This window comes from Pseudopipra pipra, chromosome 9 (genome assembly GCF_036250125.1).
Source record: "Pseudopipra pipra isolate bDixPip1 chromosome 9, bDixPip1.hap1, whole genome shotgun sequence".
Lineage (NCBI taxonomy): Eukaryota > Metazoa > Chordata > Aves > Passeriformes > Pipridae > Pseudopipra > Pseudopipra pipra.
The window spans coordinates 29,225,217-29,250,128 of record NC_087557.1 but is presented as its reverse complement, the minus strand read 5'-3'; the positions used below and the strand labels follow the sequence as shown (position 1 = coordinate 29,250,128).

At 38.8% G+C, this 24,912-nt stretch overlaps 1 protein-coding gene across 4 annotated transcripts in view; it reads left to right on the top strand.

The window, feature by feature from the left end:
* ZZZ3 (zinc finger ZZ-type containing 3) overlaps window positions 1-24,912 on the top strand; it is a 54,172-nt gene that overhangs the window by 4,634 nt on the left and 24,626 nt on the right. For all 4 annotated transcript variants that reach the window (XM_064665530.1, XM_064665527.1, XM_064665529.1 and 1 more), the window contains exons 2-3: window positions 17,539-17,688; window positions 19,363-20,934. In XM_064665530.1, the coding sequence (XP_064521600.1) occupies window positions 19,415-20,934 (1,520 nt within the window). In that variant the 5' untranslated portion in view covers window positions 17,539-17,688; window positions 19,363-19,414. The remainder of the gene's footprint in view (window positions 1-17,538; window positions 17,689-19,362; window positions 20,935-24,912) is intronic.

Below are 24,912 nucleotides of genomic sequence, written 5' to 3'. Positions count from 1 at the left end.
AATGCTTTAAGGACATACAGGATTGAAGACACAAGTGTGAACTGTGCAGGTGTATTTTCTGAATTAATTCCTGTCTAGTCTTTCAGTTTGTGACCTGGGTGATAGAACAAAGCAGATTTACTGACTGCCTGGACAGTACAAATCTGGGAAGGAACACAGGCATTAGAGTGTGAAATGATCTTGATAAATTTGATGAATGAGCTGAACTCTGTGGGATGCAGTTCAGTAAAGAGAAACACTAAATAATACCTTTGAGTAGCCATAATAAACTTAAATATGAGAAACAATTGGCTGGGCAGCACTTCTGCAGACTGTATCACAAAGTGAACACAAAGGAGTTGTGACAAAAAAACTGGAGTTATCCTGGAGTTATATGACCAGGATTGTTGTTGAGTGTGAGATGGAAATTCTTCTGCAGTACCCAGGGTAAGGCCTCAAATGATGGGCTGTGTCTGGTTTTGTTACTCTTCTTCAAAGAGATTTGAACCAGCTGAAGAGTATTTAGAGAAAAGTTGCAATAATGACCTTTAAGGAAGGACTGAAAGAACTGTCCTTGTTTAGTCTGTAGCAGAGATGGGGAGACATAATAATAGGCTTCAAATATGGTAAAGTTTGCTACAGAGGAGAATATAATAGACTGTTCTCTCTAGGTGGGCTGAGAAATAATAGTCCTAAAGAGTGCAAAAGGAGATTTCCATGTCAGGAAAAGCTTTCCAGCTCCGGGAAAGATTGTCTATCCAGGCCAGGTAATCATAGGGTTAAATATCTGAGGGAGGTAATAGGATATCTATTGCTGAAAACTCTAGAAAAGGTTAAATAACCTCCTTTTAGAGGTGATAGAGGTATAGTTTGTCTGTCCTTGGCATAGGAGGCAGAATGACATGTGAGCATTGAATCTGTCCTCATTTTTAGATTTTTGTAATTTTGCTGGCCATGATATAAAAAACAAACCAAAACAACGTGGTGGAGCAAAAAATATAATTAGTGGATTAATAATTGTAAGATTTAGCTAAAAAAATTTAGCAAATATATTAATTAAAGGGTTTTTCTAGAAAAGATTTATTAAAGCCTTCTGGGATGTAACATTGAAGATAACTTCCATAGAATCTTCATTGTAGAATTAATGCCTTTGACTTGCCTTTATGTGTTTTTAATGATCGAGTGGAAGTAAACTGAGCCAGAGTGAAAGTCTTCCAGAAGACTTTGTTAGAGAGAAGCAAAGCTCAAAAGATTAATTCTAAGGAGCCAGGGAATCAGGTGCATTCCAGGCTCTGCAATAGAGCACATCAGGAAGTCAACTCCACCTTGTTTCTGTAAAATACAGATTACAGTTATTACCCCAGACGTGTATTTTGAGGGATAATCATCACTTGTAAAGTCTTCCTGTTCCTGAAATGTTTGTTATACAAATATAATGTTATTTAAAAGCAGTTTGTGTTCCGTGTATTAGAAACAGATTTCAGTCTTTGGTGGCCATTGCTAAGTGATGGTCACAGTATGGAAAAACCTGATTAGAAATGTTTCCTGTCTGTTACATATGGTAGTTTTAAACAAAATTTCTCCTTTGAGGCTTTTTTTTGGGGTGATTTAAAAATATTTTATTAAATTGGAAGAGCTAAGCTTGACACAAATGAATTGTTAAAGCTTTTTAGAGATAAAAGTGCTGGACAATTTGATGGAACTGTTTTGAACTAAAATCAGTTTAATTACTTACTCTGCCCTTTTTCTGTTCCATATCAACTGCCTCCATCCCATGTGCCCTTGTTCAAGTGTTTCTGGTTTTTGAGATGTGACAAAGCTGCCTTGGGCTTAATGGCAAGTGAGGGATAGGCTTTGTGTCACCTGTGTGTGTGCTCTGGAATTAGGAAAAGGTTAAAGTGCTGTCACATTCCCAACGTTTAAGAAGAGTGCAGAGGATTCACATAAAACAATGCTGTCACTCTACTGTAGCCTGATGGTAATTAGGCTTTTAGTCCATTTTTCCATCTCCCCAATTATATGGATTGCACTTTATGTACACTTTCACCTCACAGGGTGTGATGGTTCTGTTTGTTGTGATTGCTGGGAAATTGGGACTAAAGCACTGGGAAACAAAGTGTTGGGAACTGAGCAGGCACCGGGTTCAGGTCCTGGTGCAGTGTTTGCTTATGTAAATCTAAAAATCAATACAGGAGGAATGCAAACACTGCTCACTGTATTAGAGTGATGTCAGAAAAAGAATTTGTTCCTTTCCTCTAATAATTTTAAGTCTTCCAGGGATTTTCCTCCTGTGTATCCCTACAGTACAGAGGCCTTTCTGTAGCACATTCTAAAGGGATCAGGGTCTCTTATGCAGTCAGAGCACAAAGGCTGAAGTCTTAGGCAGAGACAGATGCACCTGTTCCCTGAGCTCCAGGAGAAGAGCTCCAACTGAGATGCAATTGTCAGCCAGAACTGCCTGGAAAAGGCTGGTTTAACCTGGACCTTGGAGCAGGTCATGGAGAGTTGACTGGGGCAGCGTCTGGGCAATGACTGACTGAGGACCTGGAGTGGGAATCTGATGGCAACAGATGCTGGGGTTTGGTTGCTTGTGGGTTGTTTGGTTTTTTCTGTTTCTAATGTACAAGATTTCTTTGACAACTTTAAAATTTGTATTTTAATAATCATTTTAAAATTAGAATATATTGGTACATGTTTTCCACCCACTACCATCTTTTCATTTACTTGCACTTTCTGTGTCTCTCAAAGTCAGAGTACAACTAACAGCGAGTTTTACAGGTTAGGTAGACGTGTTTATATTGCTTTTGTTAGTAAGCACTCTACTTGGGACTTGATAAGATTTGACAGTGTTTCTGTGCCTTGCTGTGCTGCCAGCACTGTTCTTTGGGCATTTCCTCAAAAGCTGGACTTCAGGAAAAAGGGACCTAACCAGATGTTCTCAGGTCTTCTCAGTCCTCAGTTGGCAACTTTACTGCTTTTGTTTGGTTTGGGTTTATTTATTTATTTTTCTATTTTGTCCTGGAAAAATAGGCATAATGAGAAGCCACTACAGCTTATGGTTTGTTTTTGTTTCTTTGTTTGTTTTTTTAACCAATGTCCTATTTTTATCAGAATCTTGGTGTTTATTGCATCAGTTTTCTGGAAATTCTGCTATATCCAGTGCATTGTGAAAAAATGAAGAAAGACTGAAAAAAATCATTATTGGCAGTATCATTGTAGAGGCTGCAGTAGGGCAGTTACTTTTCACATATACATGGATAGTTTTAAATCCATCTGTGAGGAAGTGGTTTCTAACAGAACAAAGTGTAGTTACATCATTTCTAGTAAGTGAGGTCAGCTGAGAATTTTTCTGGATCATATAATTGGGAATCCAGTGCTCCTTTGTTAAGGGGATTCCTAAAATACTTCAGATGAGAAAGGTTCTTCACATATCAGTCATCTGACAGCCAGTGCTGAAAAGGACAATGAGAAACATTTACTCTTTTATGATGTCCTAGAGCAGATAAAGCTCCCCCACACCTCTCCCACCCCAAAGCCACATTTCTTTTCTTACTTTACAGTTCATTTCAAGGCTTTTTAGATTCAGAGTCTTATCTCAGTGTGCTTCTTGAGATGTTTTTTGAAGGTCTTAGTTGTTGAACCAAAGAGAATTTTGCAAATGCTCAAGAATCCTCTGTGGTTCGTTCTCACAGATGCATTGCTTTGTGGGGTAGAGTTTGCTGTCAGGGCCGTTCACATTATACAAGTGTAAAGGAACAGATTTGGCTTTTGTTGGTTTTTTGTATGGCTGCACCTCGGGAAAACCCCACACCAACCACATAGGTAATTGATTTCTTGTTAAAATTTCAGTTAGTGGGGAATTCCAGTGACATCTCTTGTGATCTGAAAAGATCTCTGGTTAATTAAAGCCCAGCAGTGGTTTTACTGAGAATTCCCATGTTGCATGAGGGGTTACTCTGTTCTTCAATCAGAATTCTGAATGTAGAGAGGGAATGTCTGGCCTCCCTTGCAGGTTATGGAGGTAAAGACAAGCCAGTTACTGTCATTGTATCCAGTGTGACTCATGTCTCATTGATTTTCCACTTGAGAGGTGACTCTGGTGATCAGACCTTTGTGTCCTGCTGTTAGGGTATATCTCATAATTGAATTTACTTGCAGTTAGATCAACTACCCTTCAAAAAAACTTGTTGTATGTCTGTATTTACTGGGCCCAAGAAATTCTCTCAAAGAAACCATCCCAAAAGGTCGGGAGATTCTCTGTGAGAAACAGGAGAGCTCTGGAGAGGCTTTTCTGTGTCATATTCTTGGTACCATTTTCAGTTTTGATTCGTGTGTCACTCCAGCTTTGTTCCATGACTTGCACCAAATAATCATGTGGACGTTTCATCTCGTCCTGTCTGTTGTGTCAGCAGGCCTGACCTGCAGAAGTGGCATGAACTAGAATTAAGTTGTGTTTGCTTATCCTCCCTTAAATGTGCCCTCCCTGTGCGTGGGCTGTGTTACGGCTTCGCTCCTTGGTTCGCTCCTGTGACTGCTTTGAAACAAAAGTTTGCTTTTCTAATACTTAGAAATTAGCTCCTGTTGAAGGCTGGACAACTGTTGCTTTTTGACCTTCACTGACTATATTTTCCATAATGAGAAGATGTCAAAAAGAGCCCAAGGGTTCGAGTCAGTAACAAATAAGAATATAGAAAGTTCCTGGTTTTTTTTTTCCCCTCGGGTGCCTTTTTTTGCCTCAGGTTGTGGCAGTGAAGGCTTGCATCAGCTGGATTTCAGTTAACTTTTCACTAGGATTTTAGCAGCTTTATATTAAAGTGAACAGTAAACCAGAATGAAAATAAAATAAAACATGGCACGGTGACCCCTGCTTTGCAGGAGGCAGACATGAAGAATTCTTCCCCCAGGGAGTTCACAATAATACAGGTTATAGCCGGGCAGTACAGAGAGAAACAGCACCGGGGTTGAATTATTTCCTGTGCATCAGTTACAAAATATCTTTATCCTCAGCGTGGAAGTTTAGAGTTCCAAGTTAACAGGAGTAACAGTGCTGCTGAGGCTTACAAAGCCCAGGGTAGAGCCTGAGAGGAAGGCTTCACGTTACAGCTAACCTGATCCAAGGAATGTCTGTCACCAAAACCCAGAGTGGTGGCCCCTGCTTTCCACTGGCACCTGGGCTCGTTTGACCATTACACTGAGCCTGTCTAGGAAGCTAAACTAGGAGAAAAATGCCTCTTTTGTAAGGATTTGTGTTTTCTCAATCAGCTCACTGTGAGATGGGATTGAATACCAAAGCAAATACATGGCAATAATGAGGATGATGCTCCTGAGAGTTGCAGGGGAGTGGGATTGCCCCTTTTTGCAGATTAAATCATTTAAGGGTGAAATGAAAGCTGCCTGGGAAGTCTTGTTTCGAAATTCAAGAGAGAAGGACTCACCAGCCTGTGAGTCCACCCTGTTGATGAGGAGTGAGAGGAGAGATGGCTGTGGCTTTGTTTGCTAGAAAGGCATAAGGAAAGTGGTGCCTTGGACAAAACAATAAACGAAGGAAATGCTCCTTTGGGAAGTCTCTAAATGGATAGGAGTGAGCAGGGGTAGAGAAAAGACCTTTGCAGTAGTTGGGAGGCAAAATGCTGAGATCCTTATGAGAGTGACCCACTTGGGGTGGGAGTGAAAACCTTTCTGAATCAAACCAGCTGCTAAAAGAGGGTTCAGTCTCTAAAGAAGCTGTTTTGCCACCCTTGTAGCCTTTGCTGTCAGTGAATGTGTAACCTTGGACAAAGGCTCCTGCCCCCATCAACTCATTTTTAATTATGATTCTCTGAACTCACCCATGGATTTACATTTTTATTTCCTCAGTGGCTGTTTAAATACACACACATTGTAGAGTCACTCCTTTCTCACCACTAAGAGCCAATTAAAAACCAAAAAGTTTTAATGTTTTCCTCAGCTGAGCAAGGATAATCCAGTGTATGCACAGAGAACTCCAGAAAGGAAGCAGTGCCCACCTTAGCTGGCATGTGATTCAGGAGGGGCATTTTAACTGAGGATAGGCAGGTGTTTGAGATGTTAGAAGATGGTCATTTCAATTTTGAACACCAGTACTCTAAAAATTTCAAACTGTGTCTGTGGCAAACTCAGAAAGCTCCTGGTCACATTGGTTTTGGTCTTGTAAAAAATAAGCATTTGGAGGGTCTTAGGACCCTCATCAGGTGCTAAGGTGATACAAATCTGATGGCTCTTCTATTTCACCACTGTCTTGAGTCAGAAGGATCTCACAACAAGGGTATTAAAATAGAAACAGAGACTCACTGTCAGAAATGTGAAGTAATACATAAGAACAGAATAACTTTATGCAAAAAAAACCCCCAAGCCTTACTTGAAATCAGCTGTTTCTTAGACATTTCTGTAAAACCACCAGCTCAGTTTTCATGAGGTGTCAAAAAAAATAGTGTGGAGTATTGTTAGAAAGAGGTCATGACATAAAATATTAACTATTCTGTGGTAAAAAAATCTCTGACTTGCAGAGGCCATGCTTGGAAAATTATTACCCCACACTGATCTGTCTGCCAGAGTTGGGACAGAAAAGGGCAATAGGAATAATCAAAGTTTTGGAATGGCTTCTTTATGCAGAGCACCAAGGAGATAAAACAGATAAAATACCCATTCATTCTGGGAGTGTGCAGCAAAGGTATGTCCTCAGATACTGTGAAACTCATTTTTAGAGGTATGGGGCTTTTATGTAGTCTTTTTTTTCCTCCTGTTATCTAGGAAGGAATGTGTTTAATTGCTTATTGCCCTCAGAGAGATAATGTATCACTGAGTTATGAGGGCTTTGTATGTGCAAGATACAGCAAAGGCTGCTTAAGAGATACATTCTTACTGTATTTATTTTTCTTCTTTAATGGCTGTAGCATTGTGCTGTGGGTAATACAGTTATTCACAGCTGAATAATTTCAATTTTTTTTAACAGAAATTGTAGATGTTCTCCAAGATAATTGACAATCAGGTTTTTTTTTTCCTGTAATGTTTTTAAAAAGGTTAAGCAGTTTCATGGATGGCATGTAAACTAGATTTGTCAAGTGAATCCTTACTTAATATTTGATGCCAGCCCTTCAGAGGTACTAAGTGAGGAACAGGCACAGCACTTGGTTTCATATAGTGCTGTTAGATTCCTTGGATTAGTTTGAAAAAACTGTGCCTTCGAAAGAGCCAGTAAGGCTTTTTTAGGACATCACTGGCAAACTGTAAGTGATCTATTATTAAAAAGAACCCTATATAGAGTCTTCTGCTTGATATCTTTATGACTGTAAATGTGCATATGACTGTCAGAGTGAATCAGTGTGATTTCTAACTTTGTAACTGCTTTCAGTGATTATTTTCAAATTCATACCCCAAAAATTTCGAACTGTAGCTGTGGCAAACTCAGGAAGCTCCGGGTCATGTTGCTTTTGGTCTTGTGAAAAATAAACATTTGGAGCAATCATATCTCTATAGCTGAATGCTTCAGAGGGATAAAACAGGAAAAGCATCAATTTTACCTTGTGTTTGTGTCAGTACCTAAGTCCCTGGTAAATAAGGTAACCATTTAGTCGAAGGTTTATCGAAATTCTTCCCATGAGAAGTTTTTAAATATTTGATACCTTAAATATTTGATACCGTGTGTGAGCAATCCCGGTGTGCAACAGAGACAAAGCCTGTGCCTGTGGAGAGCAGGAGCTGAACTGCAAGTGCAGATTTGGTCCTGCTGGGCTGGGTTGGCCATTTAGGGAAGTGGCTGAACTCAGCAATCTGCTCAGGATGGGGATGGGAAGGATCTCCTCACACTCCCTGAGCCACCTTCTGGCAGCTTCCACCGTTCCCTGAATGTGGGATAAAATGAGCTGAAGGGAGACAGGAGCTCTTTTTTTCCCCTTTGTTCTTGTGCTTTGAGAAATTCTCCAGTGGCTGAACCTGGAACTCCAATAGCCTTTTAATGTTCCTTCAGTTCTTTTACCTGATGGCACAGACTAAATGCGAGGAATGGGAAAATGAGCATCTCCTTTTTATTTGGGGCAATAAATATCAAGAATTTGAGATCCCATAGCCAGACATGTATTTTTAGGTAAAAGGTTAAATGCTCTAATTGCTGTTCTATTAAAATGTGGTCCTAGTTCGCCCTGTATTATTGAATTAATAACTGATGATGTATAAAATCCATGGAATATTACTGTGGCCCTGAGTCCTATTGTCTCGAGACAAAGGAGGAAAGTCAAATCTTTGTGAGAAATTACTTCAATTTCAGAAAATTCAAATGGGAAAAGGCAAGGTGATATTTAAAACCTTGAAGTCTTATGTGTTCTGATAGGGTAGATACAGCTGCAAACACACACCTGGGTTCCTAGTGCTGAGTGGATCTCTTTGAAGCACCTCTGATGGTGTAGTTGCAAAGGCATGATTTATGCATGCAGTAGCTTTCCATCATTGATAATACCGTGAATTTTTTTGTTTCTTCAGCCCTGGAAAAATGGATGTAGGCAAAGTCAGAAAAACTGAAGTAGAAGGGGGAGCTCTGAGCAAAACACAGAATTTTTGTTCTGCTAATTAAAGAAAAAGCAACCAGAACACCAAGTGAAAGGAGAATGGAGAAAGAATTAAAGCTGAAATGCTGTGAGTTGCATTGGGTATCTAATCTTGTAGCCTTTCCTCTTTGCCAGGCTGGGGGTCTTTGCACCCACTTGTAGAAATGCAAATGTAGAATTCTCTTTTACCCACACATCAGTAGGGTAGCACGAATGCTAAAAATTTATGGGAGCTCAGGGGAAGTTCATGGGAGGGAGATTCATTGAAGTTTAGTAAATAGATAGAAATCACATATGACTTAAGAGGACTCTGAGCTAAAAATAGTGGGAAGCTGTAAAGGTATTATATATAGCAGCTCTTGCCTAACCATCTGCTTCTCACTGCTCTTGGAGACACAGCACTGACTGCACAGACATTTGGCTTTACCCCGGGTGAGAAAAGAGGCTTGAAGTTAATAAAGTTCAACAGAACTGATTTGCATTTAAATTTCCTGAGGAAGGAGTTTTGGGAGCAGTCAATTAAGGTGGGGAGGGAAGTTTGTTTGTGCTCAGGTGACAGATCTGCTCCTGTGCTCAGGCAATAACAGGCACAGCCCTTCTGCTTTGTAGCTGTAGTGCAACATCTCAGTATCTGGAGCACAGAACACCTTGAGAAATGAATTCAGAATGAATTTTTCACTTGCTAGGCAGTCTTTCATTTTCTGCTTCAACAGTGAGCAGGGGTTTGACAGTAAATTGTCTCACCTAACTGCAGGAAATCATAAACTGAGTGTTGCAAAACAAAACCCTGATGAACAATAGGAATCAAAGCAGAATACTTGGTTATTCCTTGTATCACAAAGTTGAATAAAAGAAGCAAAAAGAAAACCATACAGAGGGTAAACTGTAGCTATAATTCAGCATTGTGTTGACAGGTTAATGGTAGGCTTAGAGTAACAGTGTAAAGTCTCAGAAATACTTGGCAATGCCTTTTAAATCTTTAAAATATGTATATTTAGCAAGTTAATCAGATGCATGGAGAAGAAACAGCCGATGAGTAGTGGCACTATGTGAAAAGTTGTGTCTTCTGGCTTAACCTTTCAAGAGAATAAATTTGTCACTTTGAAAGAGTAAAACAGTGTGAATCAGACTGGTCTGAATTTTAACTGTGCTGAGGGCTGTAGGAACTGCAAAACCTACGAGCAGGCCTGCATCTAGGTGAAAAATGAAAGGGGAGCAAACCAACCTAAAGGTTATTTGTCAGTGGTCTCAGGAAGAGCAAAGAGCTGTAGGAAAAGAACAAACAGCTGCCTGGAGTTTTACAGGGCAGCAATGACATTTGATGCCAAAGTGTTCAACTGAAGAAGATGTTCATATTGAGAAAGTGAGAGTAACCAAAAGGCTGAGATTTTAAATGTAAATGTAGGCCAGACAGAACTTCCTTTGTATTTCCAGTTAGTAATGTCAGCATAGGCCAGGCAGAGCACAGAAAACCTAGAAAATTAAATGCAGCATATTGTTTATCAGTGAATGCACTGGCCTACAAAGACCTTCTGAGCAAGCAGGAGAAGAAAGCGAAATGGCAATCAAGCAAAACAAAATTGCACATGATGCAGTCATAGTTCTGTTTGGATTATATATATTAGAATAAAAAAGTTAACCAGGCTACCACTGTGCTGTTAAATCAAGAAAATCGTAGTCATCTATCCTGTCTGAAAGTAGCTGGATGTAAATAGAAGCACCTAGAAAAAGTAATGTACTGATTGAACTGGGGTCACTCTTATAACAAAGTTTATGTATTTTGAAATGAAGGCCCCTATTACCAGCAGTTATACTGTAATTAAAGGAAAAGGTCCATGGTAATGTTCATATTGCAGGTCTGGTTTCCTGTGCCCACAGACAGGACAGCAGTACAACAGAAGGGGGCTGCTCTCTGTTCTTTTAAGAGCTTTTAAAAAATGTGGTTCCTAATGCATTTAAAACCTTCAGTACTCACCAGTTGAAACTTCCAAGCCAAGTAGACTGGAATATGTATAACAGCCTTCTTACTCAGAGCACTTAAACACAGAGTGAACATCCAGGGAGAATGTCAGACTCCAGAGGGGTGGGAAACCTCTGCTTGACAAGCTCAGTGTCGGTTATGAAGCAGAATTTGGAATAAATTGTGAGATGTTTGTAAGTGCTGAGATCTGCAGTTTTGGGAGAAAATTTTTGTCTGCCTTCAAGTGCTCCTGAGGAGAGAGGGTCACTGTTGGTTAGGTGATGCTGCCATGCAGCTCACAGAGCAGGAATGCCTTCAGAACCGCGTGAAAGACCATCTGCAGTTAGACCAAACAGCAGAGACAATGAAAATAAACAATATCCTGTATGGAAGGCTGGAACAAAAAGGAGGGATGGGTCCTTTTGCTGCAGATCACTATTTTGAGAACTGCCACAGCGTTGAGGTACCAGCACAGGGGTATAGTAATGAAACATTTCAACAGCTGTAGCATCTCAGGCAGTTTCTTGTAGAAAAGAGATGTTTCCCTGCCGGCTGCACACCAGAGACGTGGCTCGGTGTAATACAATTGTATTAATGTGTCAGAGTCAGTCTTAGTGCAGCCACAGGAGCTCGTAGAAATGACTGCCAGGCAAAACCAGGCACCAGGCAAGTCCTTTACAGTTGGACACGATGATCTTCAGGGTCTTTTCCAACCTCCATGATTCTGGGATTTGATGGCAGCAGGCTGCTGCTGTGTTTAAATTCAAGTTTAAAGCTGACACTGTTTTAGAAGCTGTTCCATGACTTTGTGGAGCCCCTTGCATGTGAGAGTACGTCTGGTTATGTGGAGCCTGGTGCTGTAATGAAAGGCACTGTCAGCTGGTGTGGCAAGGGATGCCTGGAATTTTGGGATGCCTGGAATTTTGGGATGCCTGGAATTTTGGGATACCTGGAATTCTGGGAGCACGAAAATGCACTTGGTGAGGAGACCCAGCAGGGCCACAGCTTGGCTGGGACAAGCTGCATTGGTTTTCTTTGTAGATTTTGGGATAGTTCTGGGCTCCCTCTGTGCCCTCAGTCTGTCCAGAGTGTGTTTTAAGCATTCAGAGCTATAATTCAGATCAACCCTTCAGGTGTCCCTCTGTTTACTGTTGTCACTGAGTAGTATTTGAAGCCTTTGGCCAACTTGGCAACCCCCCTAAATTTATCTGAGAGTAAAACACCTCAGAACTGTCAAGATTTTGCAGCTCTCACAGAAGTTGAGTCCCCTTTTGAAGGGGGTTTTATCCCAGCAGTTACCTGCTATCCATGGTTTGCAAGCAGTGTGGTCAGGGCATGTATACACTGCAATTTGCCTCGTGCCCCTTCTCCAAACTCTCTGCTGTGGGCCACTTTGCCATCATGACACACTTCTGAGTCTTCTGGAGCTGCTGCTGGAATTTTGCATATAAAAAGCTCTATTAATTGGTGCATTTCAAATGAATGCCCTTGACTGAAAATCATCGGGGATAAAAATGTTCTCTCCAGCGTTTCATACAATATGCACTTTGCAGTGTACTTCAGAGAGTGGCGTTTTGTCATTTTTTTGCAGTCATTTGTAGTCATTGCTCCAATAGGAAATCAGAGTAGTGGTTTCCAGTGTAGTATTCTAGAAAAAGGACAAAACTGGCTTATCTTGGAGGTTTTAGGAAAAAGCAAAGGAGCACTGCTTTTCTCCATCAACTTCCTTTTCACCTGTAAACTCTTAGCAGGATTATTAAGTACTTGATGGCCCCTTACATTTGCAGCCTACCTATTGGAAAATGCAATTTTTGTAATGCTAGGTATTTTCTGTGTATTGCAATAATAACTTCTTTAGGAAGTAATATTTTTCCTATTTATATAAAACTATGTGCTGGCTGTGGTTAAGAGATTAAATAATATTGGAGTCTATTCTGCTAGGGGAACATTTTGATAAGTGGTTACTGTAATCAAGTTAGTGTAATTAATTTTATAATGAGCTTTTGAAGAACCTGTGTGATTTAATGTATCTCCAAGATGTTAGTCACACGTGTTGGTAATCCTGCAGAGGAGATGTTCTTTGGATAACAGGAAAGCTAATTAGCAATTGAATGGTTTCAGATGAAAAAGGCATATTATAATTTAGAGTGGGCCTTTCACCTGGCATGATAAAGTGGAGTGGGTAGGTGGGATGATAAGGATACAGAGGGATGGGCAATAAATGAGGTTAACTGGGACATGGAAGTTATTTCTTTCATAGTCTGATTTTAATTTTCTTGATAAGTTAATTGTATCAGACAACAGTGACTTCATTGACTATGTATTAGTAGTATTTATTGACTACATATGAGTCAATAAATAAGTTCAGCAGTGTTTAGCTGTAGCCTTCATTCAAGATAAATGCAATTTGTATTAAATGATGTTACAGTAATTGATAATTTTTTTGCATTTTTTAAATTAGTTAAGATGACACATTTAAGATGAACCCACTCTTTGGTGTGTTGAAGTGTGGAATGTTGTTTATTTTTAGCTGCTCTCCCTCCCTGTCCATTCACCTCTAGCATTCCCCTCAGCCTGCCCTCGGCTCAGCTCCACCAGCACTTTTGTTCTCAGGCAAAGGCTTCTCCACCCATTCCAAGTTCCAGTTCCTTACTCCAAAATACGGAGGTAGAAAAGCCTCTTGAAGAAATAGTCAGATGTGTCTTAAGCAGTAAGAGGGGTTTAAAATAATTTCCATATTTGTGCACAGAAATGACTAATTATTTTGACTGGGAATTCAGGGGAGAGACAGCAGGGTGGGAATATCAGTCTGAGACAGATGCTTCAGTGTATAATTTCAGCACAAAGTCGAATTTGGCCAAGATACAAGAAAGTGAAAGCAGTTTAAGTGTTTTAGACTTTAAGGAGAAGAAATTTCGTACAGTGGTTACTTTTCTGGAGTTCTTCTGCAGAGGCACACTTGTGTAATTCATCTTTAGTGTTATAGGAAGTAATTTTGCAGTGTTATCCTGGAATGTTTGGCTGGAAGAGGGGTGATGCCTTTATTTTTTTCCTCTCTTACTTGAGAATAGGTTTGTCTACCCTGGTGAACCCATCTGTTTTAAGGAAGAAAAATCTCATATTGAACTATCCATTTTGGTTCCTAGCCAGTTTTAATTTTGAGTAAAACATCTCCCTTGTTAGTTTGCTAGCTTTTAAAACCTGTTGAAAAGTTCTTCCTACTATTCTACTTCTTTTTTTTTATTTTCTTTATTTTATCTTGCTATCCTTTTATATACAATGTAATTAGTCCCATTCTGTGTTTTGACCATATGTAATATAACCTTCCTGTGTCTGAGACAGCTGAAATCTCAGAGTAATTCCAGCACCATTTATTTATTTTTATTGCATTTAACCTTTCATTATAGCTTTAAGCTGCTTATTGTTATATATTATTTCAGGTAAGATCTTCACGGTGTCTTTTGGTGGAGGTTATTTCTATCATTTGAAAGTGTTGCTTATTTTGATGTGATGTAGAATCAGAAAAGTGCAGTGCTGGTTCCAGAAAACTGGTTCCTTGCTAATGTAGTTCTGCAAAGCTCAGGGTGTGTGGGAAGAGATGCTGGCGTGCTCTAGATGTGATAGACTGCTGAAGAGAATTTGTTAAAGGAAATTCATCCCTGATTCAGTAGTACTGCTTTGTTAGGAAGTGATATACATTCTGTGTGGAGATAATCCCAAATCCTGATAATCCTGAGGCTGGGCAGATTCTCTTCTTTTCAGAGGTGGTTTTTTTTTTTTTTTTGTCTTGAGCAAAAAAAATTCTCCTTTTTAAGTAACATGCCACTGCTCTGCAGAGAATTTAGGAACTGCTATTTTATACCACAGAGATCCACCACTTTTATTTTTTAGTTTTAAGTCATTTATGAATATTTGCTTTTGAGATACACAGTAAAGTGGTGCCAGGCATGCTTAAAATGGACAAATTGTTTTTTTCTTTAGTGGAATAACGGGGTCTGGAGTGTATTCCTGACGAGAAGGTAATGGTGTAATGATCAGGGTGTCTCTAGGCAAACACAAAAGCTCATTCAGGGTTTGGTGTAATTATCTGTGGAAAATGCAAAACCAGAAGGGGCAGGAACGTGGTGTCTTACCTAAAGTCACAGATATTTTAATACAGTTATATTAAGTCTAGAAAATCATTAGGTCAATGAAACAGGGTTTCAGAATTAAATATTTTGGGATGAGATATAGGATAATTGAGTGTACATTGTCTCAAACTAGGTAAATTATGCACGGTCTTACACCCTCAAATCCCACATTATTGTAATTGGTACAGATGTGTGTCAGCTTGTTTTCTTTCCCAGAAAATGTTCTGGGTTTTGGTGTTAGAAAGATTTGTGTAAAAGTGATGGTCTGTTCTGAAGTGTTACTGTTTGAAAAAGGTAATGGAAAATCTGGCACGGATTTTATTCTTTTTAAAAAAGAATAAAATCCATTTTAGAAAAGGAATATACATTAAAGCCTCCCAAGTTCTGACGCCAGAAATGAGTGTGATCAAAAGTCTTTTGACTGAACCCCACCCCCGGTACACAATTTTTTTGTTTGTTTGTTTAATGTTGTATGTAATGTTAATTTATCCATCATAAGTTCCATGTCTATAAAAAGCTCCACCACAGTTCTAGCAGAGGTTTTTGTTGCTTTGCTGCTTTCAGGTCTTGTTTACACCCAGTGTGTTCATTTATTGACCACTTCTCTTCATTGTTTCTTTTCTAGCTCAGGGCCACGTTAACATACTTTTAACTGTACCCACGTTTCTTCATTCCTTTAAACTATTGGGCTCATACTTCATTCCCAGATAGACAGGATTCATTTTTAGTGGAACCAGAATATGTTGTTTCTTAGTTGATTCTCGTCTTCACACTTGGAGTCTTTATCCCATTATTCCAGTGTTCTTCATTAAATGTTGATGTGGCTCCCTGAAGAAGGGCTTAGATCTAAAAGCATCTTTAGTTCCCCTTGCACTCCTTATTCCATAAGTAGCTTCTAAAATGAGTGGTGTCCAAAACATTAAATTGCTCTTCCATTGGATTCCTTTGCCATGGAAGATGTGGTTGTTCTGTGTGAAAACAAAGTCATTGTAATTGGTTGTGCAATGTCAAGGAATAATAGTTAATTTTCAAGACAGTTTTTCCAGGGAAACTTTTGGGAAAAATTATTTAATTGTTCACTTGGTAAGCCCTTGTGAATGTTGTTTTCTAGGTCTTGAGCTGTAATTAAAGTGCAATCATTTCAGTGTGTCCTGCTTAAAGTTTCCAGTTTTTAAAAATAATTATTCCCTCCCCTCAAACTGCTACTGAACAAAAAAATCCTGCCTGGGTAGAATTTCTTTCCCCTGCCTTGGTTTCTCCTCTTGTGATGTTTACACAATCTTTTTGCTGTGTCTAAAATGCTTTTGCTCTCCCCAAAGGCAAACAGGCCCAGCAGGGGTTGTGTCTTTCCTGCTGTGAGTAAAATAAGGTTGATTTGGGGGAAGAACATCAGGAGAGATGAGTTGTACAAATCTGGCAAAAGACTGACATTACTATTGCAGCCATTCCTGAAACAACTGATGAGAATGTCCTTTACTAGGGACTGGTAAAGTAATTAAAAATTCAGAGATTAGATCTCCTTCTGATTGACCCACTTATATTTTGTTTAAAGATTTTTTTTCTGTATTTCTTTATTTTTAACAAAGTTGCTGAGCTTTGGTGTTTTTGTTGAGGTGTGGTGTTTGTTCCTTACTTTTGGTATCTCCATGTGTGTCTTTCCACAGGAAAGGCAATAATATGGGTTTTAAGTAACTTGCATTTTCAAGTGGTTTTCCTTGCCTTCTTCTTTTCCCATTCTTTATTTCTCTTATTATCGTGGTAGTTCTCTGCTGCTTGTTAAATTAAGAAATCCCACTGAATAATTGAAACCTGATTTGATTTAATTATCTACATAATGGAATTTATGATACTTGATGTAACATCACTGTGGAAACATCTTGTGTTATTGAATTTCACTACAACTAGACATAATTAATCTCTTCTCTTATTTAGTTTATATTTTGAGTTGGCAACTTAATAGTGAATTCATTTTCTGCTCTTACCACTCTGAAATCATAACTAGGATGAGAGTAAAGACAGTTTCCAGTAATCTAAATATAAAAACTGTGTAGAAAGAAAAATGTGGAGAAACCTGCCAGCTTGTGTTTCACATCGTGAAGGGTTTGAATTGTCAAGATGAAAATCAGCTTTTTTTTATGAAGTCAACAGAACAGGAAGAAAGCTCCAGTAGCCACAATTCTTTAGTGATTTATGGTGCCTCCAGAGCAGTAGGTGTTCTGTTAGATGGGATTGCTGGGCTGTTTTTTCAAGTCACAGCCATTGGGCATTGGCAAAGATGCCCAAACTGGTGACAGCAGAAGGCATTGTCTGACTTTGTGATCTGCAGATTTCTCTCTGTCTTTCAATATCTGAGTTCTTTCACGTTCACTATAAACAGGGTACACATATTGTTTATACATATTGTTTTCCTTGGATGTGACCTCTAGAGAGCATTTCAGTCCTGTTGTGGAGGAGAAGGTTGTTCAGGGATTTGGAGCCAATATACGTTCAGAGTTCTGCTCAGTTAATTAAAATTAAAGAGCAGAAATAATTGTTTTTCACCGTGTATCTAATTATAAAATACATTTGACAATGCATTTCATAACTCATTAGTTGTAATACCTTTCACTGCTTGTTTTCTTGTGTCTCTTCAAATATCTTCTGAGGTTTGAACACATGACTGTTCATTTGCTTACACGTTTAGTGTGTGATGCAGAGAATCACTTAGAAACTACCAAGAAAGATGTTTTACATTTGAAACCTAAATTAGTATTTCACCTTCTTTATAGCATACTGTTCTTTCTTTAGGTAGGACGCTTCTAAAATTGATAATTTCTTCTTAAAAAAGCTTTTACTGTTTACGTGCCCTGTTGCATTTTTCATTTGCAATGATTTAAGTGTTTTATTGATATCTTTATCTTTTTCTTGACAGTTTTCAAAGTCTTGTTAATGTGATGGCCTAAACTAGTAAAGCACTTGGATCACACCATGGATATCAGCAATGGTGATTGATATTATTTCAGTGGCACAGAGTCTGCTGTATGAAATGCCACAAGTTTATATTTCTTCTAGCATTGCAATGGTAAGTTTTTTACACTTGTACTAAGTGAACAATAACTTTTTATCTTGTCATGTAAGGTCTGTTTCTTTAGAAAGTCACATACCAACAAGTCAGTAAAGATTTATTCTTACACATGGTTTCTAATGTCTGTTGAGTGCAGGGGTAATTACTGACCAAAGCATGCATTTGAATTTGGTTTAGTTTATTTTATTGGTATTGATTTGAGGTGTATTGGTTAAGAGTGTGCTGGTCTTGTGCTGTTCTCTCTTTTCTGTGCCAGGACCACTTAAATAGTAGATTTGTGTGAATTTATGTTCCTTTTTTACCTCCTTTGCTGAACATGAAAAACACCTCTTGAAACAATTTTCTCCCTTTGTCGTTTTCAGCCTTTCTAAGTAACGTGGGAAAGGTTTGATTCCATATTTAAAATTTTAAGTCTTCACATCACGTGTCGGTTGAACAGGTCTGTATAACCTGGGATTTGGTAGATGAAGAAGGGAAGGCCATTATGCACAAATGTGAATCTGTTCATTAGCATGGCTGTTGTGACAGGGCTGTGGTGATGTGCACTTTGACACATGGAATTTTTAAAGACTAAATGAATAGAAGGGTAAGACTGAACTGATCTCTCTTAAAAATGTTATTTTGAGGTTGTCGAGTACTCTCACATTTCACCCTGAAATGTGAAATACAGACACCCTCAATGGGATGTTTGAAACTCACCTTTGAGTTTGAATTTACTTAAATCTGATGTCGGTGATGATTCATCTCATGGGAAGTTTAAAAGGGGAGGAGACTTGGGAAACCACCTGGTCCCTCAGAGGAGATTGCTGAGAGAGCCAGGCTTTTTGTTGTAAGTGATGCAAAAATACACCTGAGGATCAGAAAAAATATTTTCATTATAAAGACAAACACTGGCACAAATTGCCTGGAGAAGCTGTGGAATATCTGTGCTTTTTCAAGACCCAGCTGGTGGACAGTGTCCCTTGTAACTACATCTGAATTCAGTCCTGATGTTCATTTGGACAGGAGGTTGGACAGGGTTGCCTCCCAGAGTCCTTTTCAAGTGGAATGATTGTATGATTCTGATTCAGAAATGTTGTTTTATTTCATTTTTCCTCTTAATGACTGTAAGTATTTTTTTTACTGGTGTGTGCTCTATTTTTCTAATTCCCTGTTAAATTAGAATTGCAGTTCTCATTAATAAGTGATTGGGTTTTGCTTTAAGCAACAAATGAGCAAGCAAATGTGATTTTAATGGTTTACTTCTCAGTGTGTGAAACCATGTAGCTGGAAACAGTGGGATATTAAGAATGCAGTCTCATACCTCTTACTTGAACAGACATTATAACATGCATTATAACATAGGTACAATACGTAAAAACAGTATATTTTAGTAACTAGAGCCCAAGTGGAACATTCCAGCCTTGCATAAGGCATAAATATGAACAACATTCCCACACAAGTACCAAAGCCAGAACAACCACAAATACCAAGTCAGCTGCTTTGTAGCTGAGATGGAAAACTTTTTACTGACCTAAAGAAACAGCACAGGAAGAAGTGGTGTGAATACATTGCATGGGCTTGCTCAGTTTTACACTGGTACATTTGTGACAAAATATTCTTTAGATTTACCGTGTCCAGAGGTGATTTTTAAGTATTTTTTCTGACTATTTTATTTCCATTTTGTCGAAGGTTTCCCAATGAGTGGATCAGGATGAACATACTTTAGGGGACTCGCCATAGTATGGCTGCTTCTCGATCTACTCGTGTGACAAGATCTACAGTGGGTTTAAATGGTTTGGATGAAAACTTTTGTGGTAGAACATTAAGGAACCGCAGTATCGCTCACCCAGAGGAGGTTTCACCCCATCCTCAGATCCGATCCAGGTCACCAAAGAAGAGGCCAGAGTCTGTGCAAACTCAGAAGGGCAGCAACGGTGGGAGAACTACTGATCTGAAACAACAGAGCGCTCGGGAATCGTGGGTGAGCCCCAGGAAGAGAGGGCTGTCTGCTTCGGAGAAGGATAATGTTGACAAACAGACTGTGGAGAACAGCGATAAAAAGCCAGCAGAGCCTGTCTCACCGGTCCTGAAGAGAATTAAGCGCTGCCTGCGCTCCGAGGCACCCAACAGCTCCGAGGAAGACTTGCCTCCCAAAGCAGAGAAGGAGTCATTGGAGCACAAGAGCTTGGTGTCGGACAATGACGCGGCCCCCGCGGGGACTAAGCGAGCTTGCCGGTGTCTTCTACTGGATGATTGTGAGAAAAGGGAAGTTAAAAAGGTGAATGTCTGTGCAGAAGGGTTTAATAACTCTGCAGTCGTCGAAGAGGTTGCGGGTTATCAGACTGTCAATGGAGTTGGAGAGAGAGACTCCAATTCTCTGAACTGTGATGACTGTCAGCTCGACGGGAGCGCGAAGCAGAACACTGCTGGTTCCCGCCCGCCCAAGGACAAAACAGTAGCAGAAAATGGAAACTCATTTGCCCCTTCTTCGTTGTTGCTCAACAGCAGCAAAGAGGACAGCGTTGTAGACCATTATGTGCCTTGCACAAACTCCCAAGAACAGGTAAAGTTAGAGGACCACAAACTAATAAATGACTGCTCGCCTGAGGAGCGTGGTAGTCAGGCGTACGAGCCAGCTCCGGGGTCCTTTTCTGAACTCCAGCCATCTTTGTTAAGGGATTCGGAGGAGGAGGTGGATGTTGTAGGAGATAGTAGTGCCTCTAAGGAACAGTGTGCTGAAAACACCAATAGCAACCCCAGTGCTCAGCATGACAGTGCATCAATCTCAGGGGAACCTGAAGCACATCCTGCAGTGCTGAACTGTGTCCCAGCCCCAGTGACGTCGATGTTGGAACTCCAAGAACACAGATACACGCTGAGAACTTCCCCGCGAAGGGCTGCCCCTGCCAGAAGCAGCCCCACTAAAAATAACTCCCCCTGTAGAGAAAACGGACAGGTCGAGGAGAATAATCTTAGTCCTACTGAAAAGAGTGTCCCTGTAGGTATTAATAATAATAATAATATCAATGGATCTCCCAAAAAGTCCGAAGAAATTAAACAGAATGAAAAAGAGAGGAATTGTAATGCGGGGGATCATGGGAGTGATGGACTAAGAAAGCCACTTTCTGAGACTAGGCTTGTTGCTGGATATGTTCCATCTGCCAAAGAGAGTGCCAACATCCACACTGCAGAGGAGGATGAGGAAGAGCCTGATGTGTATTACTTTGAATCAGATCATGTGGCATTGAAACACAACAAAGAGTATGTGTAACTATGGTAACCATGAATTCTGCTTTTGTTTCTTACCAAAAATATATATATAAATCATTAAGTATTTAAAGTCCTTCCACAAAAATTTCAGTGCTTTATAATTTTCGTGCTCTTCAGTCTTCATTTTTCTTCCTTGTTTCTACCTCAAACGAAATTAAACTCTATTTAATATGCAGTATGGTACAGCAATGTGGTTTATACATCTCTAGCAATAGGAATTCTTAAGCCAGAACTTGGTTTTTTTGGGGGGGAGGTTTTTGTTTGTTTAAAAATGCATCTGTTATCTCTTTTCTCTTAAAAACTATCTGGAAAGATAAAACCAAAGGTATAATAACTTTTAATTAGATTTCAGTGATTTATCAGCAATTTTTATGCAATAGGCACTGCAGATACAGCTCATGCAATTAGCATTCTGCTGTACATAGAATTTAAGGTTGGAGACTTTCTTAAGAGTGTCATGGGAAAGAGTCATCATTATCGTGTTAAGGAAGATTAATTGATCAAATGCAGCAATTCCAGAACTTTATCCAGAGTAAATTATGTCTACATTGCTACTTATATTCGTTAAATGTAAATATAGACAAGTTCAAATTATTATTATATAATGCAGATGATCTTCAGTTTGCTTCATGTGAAGAGTTGAGCCACTGGTGGTAGTTTCTGTAAATGATCCCAGCACAGTTCCTGTGGATATGGGGCACAAGGCACAGATGATTGTTTAATCCAGCATGACTGGGGTTTTGATATTAGAGTTGCATGATTTTTATAATGAAATCTTGTTCGGTCTTGGATCTGAATAAATCATTTTAATCAGAAAATTTGGAATTTGAGCACGGTTTAGACAAACTAGGATTTCAAAATAACGATCAAATATCTGCAGCTTCAGCCATCAGTCCAAAGTGGACACTTTCCCTGGTAGATAGAAAACAGATTATTGTTCCCTAAATTGTAAATGGGAAAAATGGACTGTTGTCTTTTGACTTCTTTGGATGCTTTAATGTCTGTGTGTAATATGACTGTCTCTGTTAGCACACAGATCCAGGAGCAACGGGGGATTTTTTGTATTTATTAGGAAAAAAATTGCAGAGATCACATCAGGCAGTTTTAGCAGAATTAGGCAGATGCAGAGAATTCCAGGTTTCCATGCTGTTAATGTAGGTTTAGCTCTTCCCTTTGCCTGGGGTGTTTCTGGCTGAGCAGAGTGTTGCTGGTGTTCTTTTATCAGAGCTTCAGGTGCTGCACAGCTTTGCTCTTCCTGGCCTTCATCACTTTGGGGTTACAATGGTTGATTTTTTCCTCTGCTTTATATCTCTCTTCTCTCTTAAAAGCCAACTCAGAGAGACATTAGCATCTTGTCTAGCTCCAAGAAGGCTTTGAATGTTGCCACAGAAGAAAAAAAAAAATCTATATTCCTGTGTGTCATAGAAGCAATTTGATATAGCTGCAAACTTACATTATTCCTTGTTACATTACGTGGCTGGATGACATGCATATTCATACAGCTGTTTGCACTCTCCAAGAAATTATTGTGACTTGATAAAATATGAATATCCCAAAAGCTTCGAGAGCTGTTGATAAGACTTGCTACAAGGAGAACAACTAAGTGTATATTGTAGTATTTCTGTATGAATTTTGTTGCTTTTTGAATCCTGATGTGTTTGAACAACATTCATGTATTAATATTTCTGGGAAAACTGGATTATATAATGGGAAAAATAATCATCACAGATTACAGAATATTATTATTCAGAGAGAAGGCTGAAATGATGGATGTTCCCACAACCTCTCTATTAAAATAGATCTCTCCTACAAAGACAGATATGAGATCTCTAAACAGAAATTTTACCACAACACAGACATTCTTGTAGATAATAACAGACTGATCTGGGGGGTTGTGTAGTTGTAAAGTATTGCTAATGTTAATTTTTCTGTTGCTACACACATAATTGGAATTTTTGTGTATTGTAATTCCTCTCAGAAAAATATGGTTTGGTGCATATTTGAGAATTTTGCTTCTGTGTTCTGGCTCAGAACCGTTTGCATTTTCTCTTGAGATGCTTTCATCAAGACTGAACTTGTAGATTTAAATCTTCTTACACTGCTGAATGTTATATGCTGTGCTCAGTATTTTGCATATGTCTTTCCTCAGGAGTTTCTCATATCTCTTTGCTGTATCTTTTTATAGTGTAATTCTTTCTCATTCTGCAGTAGCTTACTTTAATTTTCTATCTTGTTCACTGTTTTATTCTCAGTACTTTTTCCCCTTTGCCCAATGTTTCATTTAGTGCCCTTTTTTCTTTCTTTTTTTTTTTCCTTCTTCCTCTCTACTTGCTTTGGAGATTTGCAATGCTTGGCAGCTATTAGGTTGCACAAGGGGAGAAATCTCAAAATCTCAATTTGACTTTTAGCTCTGGGTTCTAGATGAAAATGTAATTGAGGAATTTGAGTTTTCACCTCCATATAATGTGTTATACAGTGCATTTCTGAGATTCTGTGAAGTGCAGTTGGCCTTACAGGAACCACTTAGAGCTGTGGGTGAGCTCAATAAAACACAAGAATTAGATACAAGCAGTTGCCTACAGACATTTAATTGCAGGAGTTAAGACCTTGTGTTTGCTCAGTAGATGGGTATTTTCATGGCTCTTTATTACTTGCTAGTATTTAAAATCATAATAGCTGCACTGGCATTTAAAATGAAGACAGATTAAATGGAAGATTTTAATACACCTCTGAAAAGCCAGTCTTGTGAATTCTTCCCTGTGATGGGTTGTGTTGCAGAGACCTTGGAAAGACAGAGGACCCTGTAGGATCATACAGTCACATTTAATATCCACTTGGCAATTCACAGGAATGCTGTTTCTCTTTTGATCCTCTTTTAATACTGTATAAATGGGAGAAAAGAAACGTTTGTGACGTTTCCTGTGGTATAGGTTTGGTATTTTGTTCACTCACAGATTTTCTCCTGAAGAATCAGATTAAACAATTCTGCATAAAAGTTCATCTGACTGCACTTGACTATTGTCAGAATAGTCCCTTGCAGTACCAGTTATTCAAGAACTGCCTTAAACAGAATATTCCTGAGGTGTAACTGTTATGTGATCCTATTCCTAAATTTCCAGTTCTCTAATCTTCTCATTTAACCTGCACCACGTGTTATCCTTAAGTGGAAAGTATCCGTGTCTCTCTTCATATATATATTGGCTAATAATAATAATAATATTAGATCAGTTTTGTGAATTATCCTCATATATCAGCTGTATGTCTCAGAATTAAGGTAAAATTGTTCACACAGTAGGGATTTATGTCAATGTCCAGATAAATCAGATACTGCTGACATTCCTTTGTAACCATGTCATGGAGCTTTGAACAGCTAATTCTTCATTTTCCTGAGACAGACAATTTTAGTCTGTGGGGACTTTGTTTCTGACTTTTTTCATCTTAAGGAAGAAAAGGTGTAAATCAAGTGAATACTTTTTGTAGTAGATTTAATACCTCTGATTAATTTATAGACTGTAACATCAATACAGAAGAATTGATGAGTGTACATTTTCAGTGGTGAAGAAAAATAGAAGTTAATAGTTAAAAAAATGCATATATGCCATATGTATTAGAATACAGTGTGTTTTAATTCATCCTTTGTTTCACAGAAGTGGTGATATTTTTCTTAAACTCCCTATTTCTGAAGAACTAAAACATATGGAATATTGGTGTTTTTTCAGACAGTAGTTTCTACAGTTTGGTAGGATTGGTCTGTGTTTTAAGTAAGGAACAAAAAATAAAAGTGTCTTTAAGTAAAGTCATGTAGAAGTTGGATGCTGCAGCTGCTTGATCTGCAAAATAGAAATGTAATGGAAATCAATTAGAAACTTGTAATATGAGTTTCTGATCAACTCCAGTTTGGTTTTGCAGGTAATTGTGTTATTAAAATGTGATATTGTAACAGGCATGTGACCACATTTACTGTTGAAA